The 15,209-nt window shown below is 40.4% G+C and overlaps 1 protein-coding gene across 1 annotated transcript in view; it reads right to left on the reverse strand.

Moving 5' to 3' along the window:
• Positions 1 to 15,209, reverse strand: part of TTLL5 (tubulin tyrosine ligase like 5) — a 256,896-nt gene that overhangs the window by 126,180 nt on the left and 115,507 nt on the right. The window contains exons 27-29 of the mRNA XM_081104716.1: positions 13,507 to 13,590; positions 12,537 to 12,938; positions 7,384 to 7,571 (exon numbers count right to left, since the gene is read on the reverse strand). Of these exons, the coding sequence (XP_080960842.1) occupies positions 7,384 to 7,571; positions 12,537 to 12,938; positions 13,507 to 13,590 (674 nt within the window). The remainder of the gene's footprint in view (positions 1 to 7,383; positions 7,572 to 12,536; positions 12,939 to 13,506; positions 13,591 to 15,209) is intronic.

Consider the following 15,209-nt stretch of genomic DNA (forward strand, 5'->3'; position numbering starts at 1 on the left):
AGGGGATGTGGCCAGTCTGAAAACGGCCCTCAGTCCCTCACCCAGGCTGGCCAGGCACCCCAGTGGGACCCCCACCCTGATCTGGGACACCCTTCAGGGCAAACCAGCCGGCCCCCACCTGTGCACCAGGCCTCTATCCTATATAATAAAAGGGTAATATGCAAATTGACCCTAACAGCAGAGTGACTGGGAATCACTGGTCACTATGAAACACACTGACCACCAGGGGGCAGATACTCAATGCAGGAGCTGCCCCCTGGTGGTCAGTGTGCTCCCACATGGGGAGCTCTGCTCAGCCACAAGCCAGGCTGCCGGCTGCCAGTACAACGGTGGTGGTGGGAGCCTCTCCCGCCTCCTCAGCAGCACTAAGGATGTCTGACTGCAGCTAGGCCTGCTCCCCGCTGTCAAGTGGACATCCCTTGAGGGCTCCTGGGCTGCCAGAGGGATGTCTGACTGACAGCTTAGGCCCAATACCCTGGGAAGCGGGCCTAAGCCAGAAAGTGGTCATTTCCTGAGGGGTCCCAGACTGCGAGAGGGCACAGGCCGGCCTGAGGGACCCTCCTGAGTGCACAAATTTTTGTGCACCGGACCTCTAGTGTAGTTTATAACTCAACAGGAAAGAAGAGATGTATAATAAGTATAATAGATTTGTTATAGAGAGTGATGAATGAAGGGCTAAAGGAGTATAGAAAATGGACAGAAGACTTCTAGCTGGGGCAGCAAGGTCTTCTTCAAGATTCACTACTTTATTTTTAAAAATACATTTTTATTGATTTCAGAGAGAGGAAAGGAGAGAGAAAGGAATGATAAGAGAGAATCATTGATCAGTTGCCTCCCACATGCCCCAATCTGGGGAATTAGCCTGCAACCTAGGCATGTGCTGTGACTGAGAATCAAACCATGACTTCCAGGTTCGTAGGTCCATGCTCAACCACTGAGCCACACCAGCTGGGCAAGATTCAATTATTTATTTTTTAAAATGTACTAAGTACTTCTACATCCAGGTGGGGGGAAAACTGGTGAAAAAATGGACATGGTCCCCCTACTCAATCAAATAAGTTACATTCCTGTAAAATCACCACATTCATTGAGTACCATCCTTGAGTCGGGTTCTGAGGCAGCAAAGGAGACTGCCCTCAAAGAGCTGGCTGACTATTAAGGGAGAGAGCTATCTGGACATACACAGTGGCTGAGCGAAATGGCACGCATATGAGTGAAGTGGCATCTATGCTGAGCCTGGACGGATGTCTAAGATTAGACATGGTGACTGGGGAACATTTCCCTTGAGAAGATAGCATACAGTGAGGCACAGAGACCAAGAGAAATTCTGATTGAACTTCACAAAAGAATGTGTGATGGGAAAGAGACAGACTAGAGGAGTAGCCTGGAGCCAGATTCTAAATTAAGGCTTTGAATAACATTTAATAGCTTGGGCTTCACATTATAGATCACAGGAAGCCCCTCGAGATTCTTGAGCAGAGGAGTACTATTATCAGACTTATGATTTAGAAAGATTCCTTTAGAGCAAAGACTAGGGTGACTAAGAGAGAGGCTGGCTGGGAGGCCATTTAGGAGGTAATTGCAGCTGTCCAGTTGAGAGATAATTAAGGCCTTAAGCAGGACAGTAGATATAAAAGTGAAACAGAGAAGATAAATATCAGACATTCTAAAGTCAGAATCAACAAGATATGGCAACCTGCCTGGACGTTTAGAGAGAATAAGGAAGCAAAGAGAGACAATGATAAATCAAAGCTCCTTACCTAAATTTCTAGAGAAATCGTAATGTCGACTAACATAGAGAGGAAAAAAGGGACAAGAGTACGTTTTAGATCTTTAAATATTTTTGAATATTTTAAAAATATGTTGAATATTTTAACGCTGATAATACAGTTAGGTGGAAGAATCTAGCAGGCAGCTGGAAATTTAGACCTGGCACTCAGCAAAGAGGTTTAAACTAAAAGATACATATTTGGGAGAAATCCACGGAACAGAACCAGGTGGAGCTATGAGAAGAGACACTACAGAGAGAGGAAAAAGTTCCGCTGTGCCTGGAATTCAGAGATAACTGGAGGATGCCCAGGCATCACCCACCTCTTCCACCAGAGACTCTGCTGTTGACCCAGAGATTCCCCAGTGCCTGTTCTCATAACTGAGGTCCATATACCAGTGGCTTAAAAACACGTAGAAAACGCAATCTTTCCAGCAGGAAGGAAAGAGCTCTCAAAGGAATTATTAAAGGGGTGAAGATGCTAAGGGAAGTTTCAGGTAGGAGGTGATCAATCATAGTGCCACACGCTAAAGGAGAATGAGAATTAAAGACAGGTGACCGAAGCTGGCAATTTCAAGGTCATCAGTGACCAGTGAGAGAGAGTTGGACAAAATGGTCAGAGATGAAGTGAGACTGCAGGAGTAAGGGGTCGGGGAGGACTGAGGGCAGCAAGGGGGTGTTCCTTCAAAAGAAATTTGGCAGTTCAGGGATGACAAGAGCTTGAGGGGGTGGAGAGCAAAAGAAAAGTTATTTTAGAACAAAAGACCATGCAGTAGGCCAAGGAATTAAGAAAAATTGGGGGCTTAAAGCCTTGAGAGACACAGAAGACGTAAGGAATTAGATGAGATCAATGGGAACTAGGTCTCAGAGCAGAGGCACAGGGATCCTGGAAGGGACTGTCCTGATACTAAAATGATTCTATCTTCCCAAGAAGGAAGTCAAGGCACAAGGAGGGTAAGTAACTTGTCCAAGGTCTCACTGACTCAAGGGTGTCTGCTTTTTCGTTTCTAGGAATGAAGAGTAACGCATATGATACAAAGAAGTACCAGAAAGCATATAGAACCAAAGGAGTTAGGCTTAGCCAACCACAAAATCCAAACACAATGTACAGGCACTCAAGTGTGTCCAGATGAGCTGAGGAGGAAGGAAGGAAGTTTGGGAGCCAAAGGCCCCTGCTGGTGGTAAACTGAGTGTCACCCTCATCGATCCTAAAGGACATTTGTAACCAGGTCAAACATTTAGCTCCTCTCTGCCAATCTCACTTTCAAATTGGAATTTGTGAAATCGAGATTCACTCAAGGTCTACTGTGGACCATGAATAAATCAGCAAGACAACAATGGTAGCTGCTACAGCAAAAGAAATGAAAAAATAAATTCCTTTGTGAATTCTTTCAGTGCATATGAATGAGTGAGAGTGAATGAGGACTGGTGTGAACCAAGCATTCCATACCTAAGCATATAAACATTCTATTCCTAAGCATATATCCTTCTCTAGGACTAGGCAGGGAAGTATTAGGGCAAGGAGCAAAAAATGAAATTAAATGATTTTCTTTTCTACTCTCCATCGAAATGAAAAATGTGAGAAGCAAAACGTGTCTCCTCCCTCCTATGTATCTGTCAGCACATTTCCAGGAGGCCTGGCCACATCCCGGGCACTGGCTGGCTGGGGAACAGAGACTGACGGAGCCCTCGCCTGGGTGGTCTGCTGTTATCCCTTTGATTAAACTCCCAGGCGGGAAGAGCTGGAGCTGCTCCTAATGATAGCTGGGTCCTGAAATCTCACACGCGCCGCACAGAGAGGGCCACTGCTCCCTCCGATTCCCTGCCTCCCTCCTCACCACAGAGCTGGGCTGATTTGCCACATTCTTCTGTGCACTCAGGGCAGTGACCACGGGGGCTGCGTCTGTGCAGAGCGCTGCAGTTGTAAAGAGCACCTCTCCCAGCACTGAGTGAGGCAGAGATAGTGAGACCTCACACCCCGCTCCACCCCAGCACCCTGCCAGCTACTGCAGCGCTCCCCCACCACAGGGGAAAGATGCTTGTGGAAAACCTTGCTTTCAGGGAGTACACACTGCTTTCCAGAGGCTCCCATCCTCCCCAAATAACCAGCCTCTCACATGACAAGGGAAAGACCTAAATGGGATCTGCCTTCTGTTCAGACTTGGAAGGTATTTGTTGAATAAGCGTACGTTAAGAATATGTATTTTGCCCTAACTGGTTTGGCTCAGTGGATAGAGCGTCGGCCTGCGGACTGAAAGGCTCCAGGTTCGATTCCAGTCAAGGGCAGGTAGCTTGGTTGCGGCACATCCCCAGTAGGAGGTGTAGGAGGTACAGCTGATCGATGTTTCTAACTCTCTATCCCTCTCCCTTTCTCTCTGTAAAAAATCAATAAAATATTTTTTAAAAAGAATATGTATCTTGTCCTAGCTGGTTTGGCTCAGTGGACAGCGCATTGGCCAGCTGACTGAAGGGCCCCAGGTTCAATTCTGGTCAAGGGCATGTACCTCCCAAGGGCACATACCTCCGTTGCAGGCTTGATCCCTGGCTGTGATCAGGGCACATATGGGAGGCCACCAATTGATATATCTCTCTCACGTTGATTCTCTCTTTCTGTCTCTCCCCCTCCCTTCCACTCTCTCTAAAAACCAATGAAAAATATCTTTCGGGAAGGATTAACAAAAACAAAACAAAAGAACATGTATCTCTTCCAACTTCAAGTATACTTGAGCTGGCACAAATATTTCTGAAGTGGCCACTGTGGCTACTCCTGTGGTCAGGCAAGTTTGATATTCTCATGTGTTCTAGGCATAGCAGCAGTAGTAAAAGCAATGACAAGGTTCTGTTTGTATACGGATTCCTAAGAATCTAGCCTTTAATGTAAATTCTGGGTAACTCCAAGTTTCTGGGTTGTCAGCGTACTTTGCTTCTTCACTTCTGGCTAGTTTACTCTTCCTCTGAATCTTCACCGGTGAGCAGGAGAGAAAGGGGTGACAATGCCTCATCCATCCTCCTCCCAGCTGCCTGAGGGATCCAGCTAATGGTCTCTATGGCTCCCAGTCAACTTTGAAATGAAGAGTGAGTTCCTGCAAGGAGCATTCAAAGCTCTCCGTGAATCAGCCCTTGTCTTCTCATCCAGCTTCCATCCTAGCTGGCCCTGCTGGCTCCCTGTCCTACAACACCACTAACCAGAATGGGAGTTAGTTCATGCTGAGGACTGTCTTCTATCATCCCCACAGATTGGTGTCCAAGCCTGGAACACTCTTAAGAGCTTAATAAAATGTTTTTGAATGAATAAATTAAAAAAACACATCTGAATAAAAAAATTTTATGGAGAATGCCACTAAAAACATTTTTTTATCCTCACCCAAGGAAATGTTTATTGATTTGAGAGAAAGAGGGAGAGAGAAAGAGAGAGAGAAACATCAATGTGAGAAAGAAACATTGGTTGCCTCCTGCCCTGACTGGGGATTGAATCCGGTATGTGCCCTGACCGGGAATCATACCCATAACTTTTTGGTGTACAGGACAACACTCCAACCAACTGAGCCACCCAGCCAGGACTGCCACGAAAAACTTTAATGGGCTAAATAATTGAAACTGTGGACAATATAAAATGATTTTCCAGAAAATGGTGCTGTTCTATTTTCCCCAACAAATAAAGAACCCGAGGTTGAGAGAAGTTGAGTGAATTTTCCAAAATCACACAGCTAGTCAGTGACAGAAGGCAGGTCTTTAGATGGCCAACTCAACTCTCTTCCCACTACTCCACCCTGCTCATTAGACACTACAGCACCTCCCTCAGCACTGCTCCAAGCACTAACCAGACTGTTCCCAAGACTCTGAACGCTAAGACTGACATCTATTGGCAAGTTCAGAGCCCTACGAAGAGGAGTCTGATGGACTTTTAAATTCATTGGCACTGAAATTCTTCTTGGCTGAGAAAGATGGACTGATGAAAGACAACTTTCCAATTATAATACCCTCACCTAAGATTCCCACAAGATCAGGATCCTGTCATTCTGCAAGGTTTGCAATCCACCAAATGACACAAGTGGAAAATATGCAAATACCAATATTGGCTATGTTTTTAAAAAAAATGTATTTTATTGATTTTTTTACAGAGAGGAAGGGAGAGGTATAGAGAGTTAGAAACATCGATGAGAGAGAAACATCGATCAGCTGCCTCCTGCACACTCCCTACTGGGGATGTGCCTACAACTAAGGTACATGCCCTTGACCAGAATCGAACCTGGGACCCTTGAGTCTGCAGGTCGACGCTCCATCCACTGAGCCAAACCAGTTAGGGCTTGGCTATGTTTCTTTACTACAGTTGCAAAGAAAAAATTTTAATGCTTTGATGCTTCTAGCTGCTCATTTATAAATTGGAAACATTATAGTCAATGAGCCAATGAAAAGATGTGTAGCAGATCACTGGCCCCTTTCTCCCTTCCTCATAGCCACTTCACATTTCAAAACTCCTTCCCACTCTACTATGGGTGTGATATTCTATTCCCTCTTCCCGCTGTTCTATCACTAAAATCTAACTATCTAACTCCCTTCAATTCTCAACATTGCCATTATAAGAGTCTTTGCTTTCTGCTTCACATTGGGTCTCTCCCTCTTCCTTCCTTCAAACTATCAGAGATTTGAAAAAGAAAACCAATTACTTTCTCCCATACTGGGATAACGCTGAAGAACAGCTAAAGCTTACCTTTCATTTTGGTCCTAAATTTTAAACAGAGAAGTAGGGCACCACCAGGGAGCAGTGTGTTGCCTACATTGAATATGTACTTACAGTACAGCTTCACGTTTTCTAGACTTGATATCATTACAGAGTTGCCACAATTTAAGGAATTTGACACAACAGAGATAGAGGAAAATATAACTGTGGGGTTAAGTTATGATCATTTTTTTTTTGGAGGACTTTGATGCCATTTTGCTTTAAGGAAAAGGAGAAGATATGGCTTCTACTTTCAGTTAAATACCACAGCGAGGAGGGAAAAAAAGAATCCCAAAGTTCTTGAAAGTTTCACCTAATCTCATTGTGTTGTAAGCTTGTTATTATCTACCTAACTTAAAAGCCAAAATCCTGGTATCTATTTCCACCCAGCCAGCTTTCCAGATGACCTTAAATATATCATTTCTTTCAGCATCAGTTTTCCCCACCTGTGAAATGGGGAGAATAATGTGTTGGAGAAGGGTGTACTGAAATACTTCATTAATCAGTCAGTACCCAAAAAACATCCTGAGATCACAAGATCAAGGACGGTACAATAAAAAAGAAAAGTAAAGGTAATGTTATGGCATTCTGGTAAAAAGATTTATAAGACTAGAATTCACTAGAAAATGTTACCAAATTAAAAAGTTATTTTAAAAGATCCTATAAAAGTTATTTTTAAAGATCCATGAAATAAGCACATCAACAGCAGTTGCAACTTGACTTTGCAATAAGTGTAACAGAAACTCATTTTCTTTCAGTTGAAGAACTCTAGTTCAAAACCAGCTAATACTCATTCAACTGGCATCAGTATATAGAAATCAGCAAGGACAGAGTACCCTGTCATTACTCCCATGTCAGCTCCGAAGAGCCCTCTGGCACCCCAAACTGTGCATACCTGCTGGGTGAGGAGGCTGATGTGAGTGGAGGGCGAGTACTGCCTCGCTGCCTGCTTCTCGGCTAGCCGCTGAAGTTCAGCTGTAACCATGCTTTGGTTGTACCGCCTGGTATATGAAGAAACATCTTCTCCCTCCTTTTGCATTTTAGCTACTCCTGAATGCTGCTTATTTGCATGGCCTGAACCTGCTAAAAAAAAAAAAAAGTTTTTACTCATGTAAAAATAAAATTAAAACAAGATGGTGACAGAGAAACCTCAGCCAGATTACTTTACTGACAACATAAGGAGAAGACACTATCTTCCAATGCTCACAAAAATAAAAAGAAATCCTTACTACATCCTAAAAATTCTTCCTCCTGCCAAATTGTTACATGCATTTATTAATGTGTTTTTGCTCTCTATGATAGCTTGATGAGAAAGAATTTTATCCTGTGTAGTGGAAATAACCAATCCTAGAATTTACTAATCTGAACAAAAATGTAGCCTAGAAATGCATGATTATAATTCTTTTTTTTTCTTGTGTGACTGTACTTGCCATAGTCTATGGCATCCACTGTCAAGTCATCCACAATCCTTCCAACAAAGCTCTGAGATCAGAGTCCTATTAGTTTTGAACACTGAAATTCTGGCAAGAAAGAAATTCTTTAATATAAGATCAAGGTTCATATTTTTTTCTATACTAAAAGACACACATCTTACTGAAAAAAAATTAAATATCCAAAAAGCAGAAACACTGTAATGTGTTTTCTTTCTGTCATACTAATGCTTCTATAACTGTGACCATTCTGTATATATGATTTGGTGTCATTGCTTTTAAAAATCTAAATATTCTCATGTTTATTATGGGATACATATAAAATATTATTTATAACAGATGTATAACCCATACAGCATATTATAGTGAACACCTGTGAACTTATTATCAACTCAGGCCACATCACCAATAAATGTGCATCAACCCAGGTGGTCCTGATCCCTTGCCTCCCTTTATCATGTATTCCCTTCCTTTTAAAAAATGTAACTTTATATTATGTATTTATGTATGCATTTGTGTGTATACATACTCAACACCAGTTAATTTTGCTTGTTTTTGAGTTCTACAAAAATGTAAACCTTACTGTAGTGGTTTCCTTGGACTTGCTTTTGTTATTCATTACCATACGCCCAAGATTCATCCTTTCTAAGTATAGCTAAAATTTATTAATTTTATCTGCTGCTTGGTATTCCATTTTGCAAGTACACTACAAGTTCTTTTTCTATTCCCCCATTAGATATCCTAGTTGTTTCAAGCTCATTGCTATTATAGACGGTGCGGCATACACCCTCATACATCTCCTGGTGCATATGTGGAAGAACTCTTGTGTATATGCCGAGGAGTAGCATTGTGATCACTTTGCAAGATATATAAATGTTGAATCACTATGTTGTACACCTGAAATTAATATAATATTGTATATCAACTGTAATTAAAATAAATTTTAAAAATAAAAAGTCTAAAGTTTAATAATATATTAATCTCATTCCCAAACTACTCAATAACCACAGAAAAATTTGACTCGCATCATTTACAGGCTATTATTGCTGTCTACTGTATTGTTGCTGACTATATATTGTTGCTTAATACTATTTAAGCCATTCAGAGTATGTTCTTGACTACAGTGGGAAAAAGTAAAAAGCCAATTAGGAAAAGTAGAGAATGCCAATCATATAAAAACTAAATAATAAATATAATCAATCCATGGGTAAAAGAAGAAATCACAATAGAAATCAGAAAACTTTTTTGAACTGACTAGAGCTTCTTCTGTTCCCTATACCTGAGAAAAATAAAAAAAAGAGGGTGAAAAAACAAGTGTTGATGATAACACAGAGTATTGGAGACACTGACATTACTGAATTTCTCACATGAGAGAAAAAAGTTCAAATCAGAACATTATTATTATTATTATTATTATTACTGATTTTAGAAGATTAAATCATAATAATAATCATGTAGAATTAGTGGAGACACATATTCATATTTATGACTTATTAAAATAACCCACTTAATATTTCTAATTCAAGCCACATATTTATATTCGTTTCATTTGAAATCAGATACTGATTAAGAAACAGATTGGTGCCCTGGCTGGTGTGCTCAGTGGTTAGATTGTCAGCCCGTGCACTGAAGGGCCTCGGGTTCAATTCCTGATTAAGGTTCAATCCTTGTATGGGAGGCAACTAACCAATGTGTCTCTCTTACATCAACGTTTCTCTCCTCTCTCTCCCCTGTCCCTCCTTTCCACTCTCTCTCTAAAAAAAAAAGTAATAGGGAAAATACCCTCAGTGAGGATTAACAAAACAAACAAACAAAAAGGAAACAGATTGGCTATTTACAAAACGTAGTTTAGCTGTCACTTACGGTAACGTGGATAACACTAAAGCATTTAAAAACTGACTGATGTTAAGATTTTCCCCAAACTAATCTACAGATTAAATTCAATACCTATCAAAATCCCATCTGTATGGTTTTACAAAAACTGACAAGGTTATCCTAAAGTTTATATGAAAGTGCAAGAGATCCAAAAATAGCCTAAGCGATATAAAAAAGAAAAAAATTGGAAGAACCATCCTTGGTGATTTCAAATTTACTACAATGCTACAGACAATGTGGTACTGGCATAAGGACAGATGTATATATCAGTGGAATAGAACTAAAAATCCAGAAATAAACCCTTACATTTTTGAGTAAAGGATTTTTGCTAGGACTGCCAAAACAATTCAACATGGAAATAATACTCTTTCAACAAATGGAAAGGGACAACTGAATATCCACATGCAAAAAAAATGAAGTCAGACTCTTATACCATATCATGCATAAAAATGAACTCAAAATGGATAAAAGACCTACATGTAACAGCCTATATATAAAACTCTTAGAGAAACATATATACAGGGTGGGGCAAAAGTAGGTTTACAGTTGTTAGTATGGAAAATAATTAATAAATAATATTACAAGAATAAGCTGTATTTCATGTACTCACAACTATAAACCTATTTTTGCCCCACCCTGTATAAATCTTTGTAACCTTGGGTTAGGCAATAGTTTTTCAGCTATGATACCAAAAACACAAGTAAGAAAAGAGAAAGTATGTAAATTAGAGTTCATTAAAATTTAAAACTTTTATGCTTCAAAGGAAATGAAAACACAGCCAACAGAATATGAGAAAATCTTTGTGAATAAAGTATCTGACAAAGGACTTGTACCTGAAAATATATAAAGAACACTTACAACTCAACAAAAAGACAATATCCCAATTTTAAAATGGGCAAAGTATTTCAATAAACACTTACCCAAAGAAGATATATAGATGACCACTACGCACATGCAAAGATGCTCAACATCATTAGTCACTAGGGAAATGCAAATGATGACCACACAAATAAAGACACTACCTCAAACCTACCAGGATGGATAAAATAAAAAATACAGACATAATAAGTGTTGGCAAGGATGTGGAGAAATTGAAACCTTCACACACTGCTGATGGTAAAATGGTATAGTCCCTTTGGAAACAGGCCGGAAGTTCCTCAAAAAGAGGAACTATAAAGTTACCATGTAACTCAGCAATTCTACACCTAAGCTTACATCCAACAGAACTGGAAACATAGGTCCACACAAAAATTTGTACATGAATGTTCATAGAAGCATTATTCATAATAGCCAAAAAGTGAAATAAATAGATAAAAAATGTGGTACATCTATCCCATGGGATATTATTCAACCATAAAAAGAAATGAAATACCAACACATACTACAATATGGATGAGCCATGAAAAGATTATGGTAAGTGAAAGAAGCCATTCACAGAAACCACCAATTGTATGATTCATTTGGTTGGGCGCTGTCCCATGCATTGAAAGGTTGCTGGTTTGATTCCTGGTCAGGGCACATGCTTGGGTTACGGGTTCCTTCCCCAGTAGGGGGCATGTTTCTCTTTGTCTATCCCTCTGCTTTACTCTCTATCTAAAAATCAATTAAAAATATATATTAAAAAAAAAAAACTAGCCAAAACCGGTTTGGCTCGGTGGATAGAGCGTCGGCCTGTGGACTGAAAGGTCCCAAGTTCGATTCCGGTCAAGGGCATGTACATGGGTTGCGGGCACATCCCCAGTAGGAGGTGTGCAGGAGGCAGCTGATCGATGTTTCTCTCTCATCGATGTTTCTAACTCTCTATCTCTCTCCCTTCCTCTCTGTGGAAAATCAATAAAATATATTTAAAAAAAAAAAAAACTAAAAAAAAAGAGGAAAACTTGAATGATAAAATGGGTCTACTTCATTTAAAAGTAGATACCCTAAAGTAAGTAAATAAATAAATAAAATTAGATACCCTAGACAGCTGTAATAATGTCAACAATAAAAATAAAATAAAAAATACAATACAATTAGATATCCTATCTTAAGAATTCTTTGGTTATTTATTCAGGTCATACTTGACTTTAAATACATTAAAAAATAAAATAATACTAATTTGTCTGATGTCAGGAATAACTATTTGAATCAGAAAGAATGCACATAGCACACTCATAGATCTGATTATTATCTATGATGGGAAATCTCACATATATGTGTGTGTGTGTGTGTGTGTGTGTGTGTATATATATATGTATGTGTATATATAACACATATATATGTATATATATATTTTATTTCATGATGGAAGAGAAAGGGAGATAGACAGAAACATCAATGGTGAAAAGCATTGATCGGCTGCCTCCTGCACCCCCCCTACTGGAGACTGAGCCCACAACCCGGGCATGCGTCCTGACCAGGAGCTGAATCGTGACCTCGCAGTTCATGGGTGGATGCTCAACCACTGAGCCACACTGGCCTGGCAGGGAAATCTTTTAACTAGACTGTAAGCTCCTACTAAATAGAAGCCCTGTCTTATTCATTTCTTTATCCCCGCACCTAAAAGAAATTCTGTTTTATTTTGTATCAGTGAATGAATGCCACTGGACCAAACGCAAGACTCGTCCTTAGTTATATCAGAACACTACAGCACGTCCTTTACCTTTCAACAACAACAAAAAGGCAAAGGGAAAGGACGACATTCTCTTCTTACTGGGGCTGGGAGGAGCCGGCACTGCAGGCTGCCTTTCATTTTCCCACTCACCTGCCTTTGCTGAAGAGGGACGAGACAGTTTCTGGCTATAGATGTGTGCAGCACTCTGGAAAGAGGAAAAGGGGCCAATGGTGTAACTGCCTGATCGACAGCGTGGCTGGCCAGCGGGGCTTAGTACGTTCTGTGTCCCAGGATGAATGGAGGGAGAAGCACTGTCAGGGACTGTGTTCAGCAACACTGTTGGCTGGTGAGGCATGCTGGGGATGGCTGGAGGAATCTGAGATAAAGAAGCTTGGTGACCAGGCCCTGGTGCGAGGTCAGAGGTTGTAATAATAGATGACAAATGGGTGTTGGGAACTTTCTGCAGAAGATTAGCAGCAGGACCAGAAAAAGAAGCAGAGGAAGGATTGGTAAAGACGAATTTAGTCTCTTTTTCTGCTGAAGTGGTAAGTCCTAGTAAAACAAAAACAAGACAAAACAAAAAAATAGATCATTTTAAGAAAAACTGGCATATAATCACAATAAAGCATGAAGTAAACATATTTAAGCATCAACATAATCTTATCATGAAACAGAAATCATGAAAAATAACGACTTTAGTGAGTACTCATCATGAATTTAATAAATTTTGCCTGCGGAGATAACCTGGCAACAGAAAGAGTTTGCTTTCAGTTCTTTCTCAAAGCTGGAGTTGGGACTAGCTCCATTAACCAGTGCAGAAGTTTTACAAATGTTAGGGCATCAGACAAAGTTTCTGGTAGTGACAGCTAACACCTTTCTTCTGCTTTTCAACCTTCTAGAAAAGTGCTCAGAATTTCTAAACACTAAAGTGAGAAATTCCTTGGAAGGAAAACAGGTTCTCAGTAGATTATAGAGGAAATTCTGAGGGAAAGAACAACAAAGAAAAGGAACTTCTTTGGGGTAATGTCTCCTGCTCTCAGATCATTTAATATCTGAGGACTTTTTCCCTTTTATGGATCTATCAGTGAGCAGCAAGGCGATGTAGTCTGAAGTCACTCACGAGATAATTTATCAGAGTGAATTTCTGTTGCCTGTTGCTGTTTGGGCTGCTTTATTTTCACATCTTCCATTGTCTCAGGATGATCTGAAATAAAAGATAAATGCTGACCAAAATACTGACTTTAGGCTCTCCTACTAATGCTAGGGCGTCAGTACATACAATTTTGTTTACAACAATATAAAACAACTATAAACCAACCCTAGGAACCAATCCTATCTCAACCACACTTTTCCAAGGATGGCCAGACCCACTTCTCTCTAGAGTGGGCAACCAACCAAATGATTCCCAATGACCCCCAAGCCCAGCTCCTGCTAACGGAACCAGGGAAAGACATTTAAATCCCAGACAGCCATCCATGGACTGCCAGCAAGCTAGGACATGCTTGGAAAAGAAAATAAGGACAGTCAGATGCCTCTGCCAAGAACTCAGACTATGGGAACAAGAGACCAAGCAGGCCGGTGGTACCCTCTGGAACAAAGAGGTCATAATTTGTATGGAGCAGGGCAACCACCAAGAGACAGAAAGAACAGCCCCGATATTTGCTGGCCGGACACTTAGATATTCCAATAGCTCTGTATCTTAAACTCCTCGGCTTTACTTCAATGAGCTAAGTGAGTTTACTTGAGATAGGTTGATCAGTATATTCAACAACAAAATAAAAATTCTAATAAAATAAATTTCCACTCAAATTAGTTTGGGGTTTTTTTCTGCCACAGAATTCTGAAAAAGGACAGCCAGAACTATTCATATACTTAGGGGAATATTCCATAATCTTTCTCAAGGGCTAGGCTCATAGAAAAACTTAAGAAAGGTCATTTTACAGATCATCTTTCAGAATGAAAGAATTAGGACATATGAATTCTCCTCTCCATCAGCCATGGTCATACTATCACACATTTGTGTGCTCATGTTTGAAATGAGTCCAGAAATTAACAAATGTCATAATGCTGTTTCCTTGGTTGAGGCCTTCCTTTTGCCCCTCTGGTGGTGGTGGTTCTTCTTCTTCTTCTTCTTTTTTTTTTTTCTTGCTAATCCTCACCCAAGATTTCCCCCTCCGATTGATTATGTGCCCTGACCAAGCTATGAGACCTTGACCAGAATATCAACTAGCCACCCTTCAGTCCATGAGCCAACACTCTCTAACCACTGAACCGAACCGGCTAGGGCATCCTCTGATTACTCTTGACAGGTATAGAAAGGTATAGATCTTCTTATATAAAGGTAGTCCTTAACACACAAACTCCAGAATTCCCAAGGACCCATTTATACAAATAGGTATAATGCTGCCAGCACATTTTGTTAGGGTTTCCCCATTACTGCCAGGGGAGAAGTTGTATTCTGAATTGCAATCTAGGCCCTCACCTACTTGGGTTAACACACTTTTCTCTACCCCAACCTCAATATGAGAACTTCCGAGCCTCCCTTCCCCAACACTTCTACCAACCTTCTTCCTGTATATATTCCTCCAACTTCACCCAAAGACAATAAATGTTACATAAAGTGAAGGACTATGACAGTTCTGGTCATTGCATACCTACAACTATCACAATGTCTGACACATAATAGATGCTCAATAAAAATATTTAGAAGGAGTGAATGAACAGATGAATAAACTAGCTTCAGGACTTAGGTAAGTTAAGAAGCTCAAGAAGAGAACTGAACTCAGAAGAATGTCTAGTAATAGAATAATTCAGTGATACAGT

This window comes from Myotis nattereri (assembly GCF_964212035.1).
Source record: "Myotis nattereri genome assembly, chromosome: 1".
Lineage (NCBI taxonomy): Eukaryota > Metazoa > Chordata > Mammalia > Chiroptera > Vespertilionidae > Myotis > Myotis nattereri.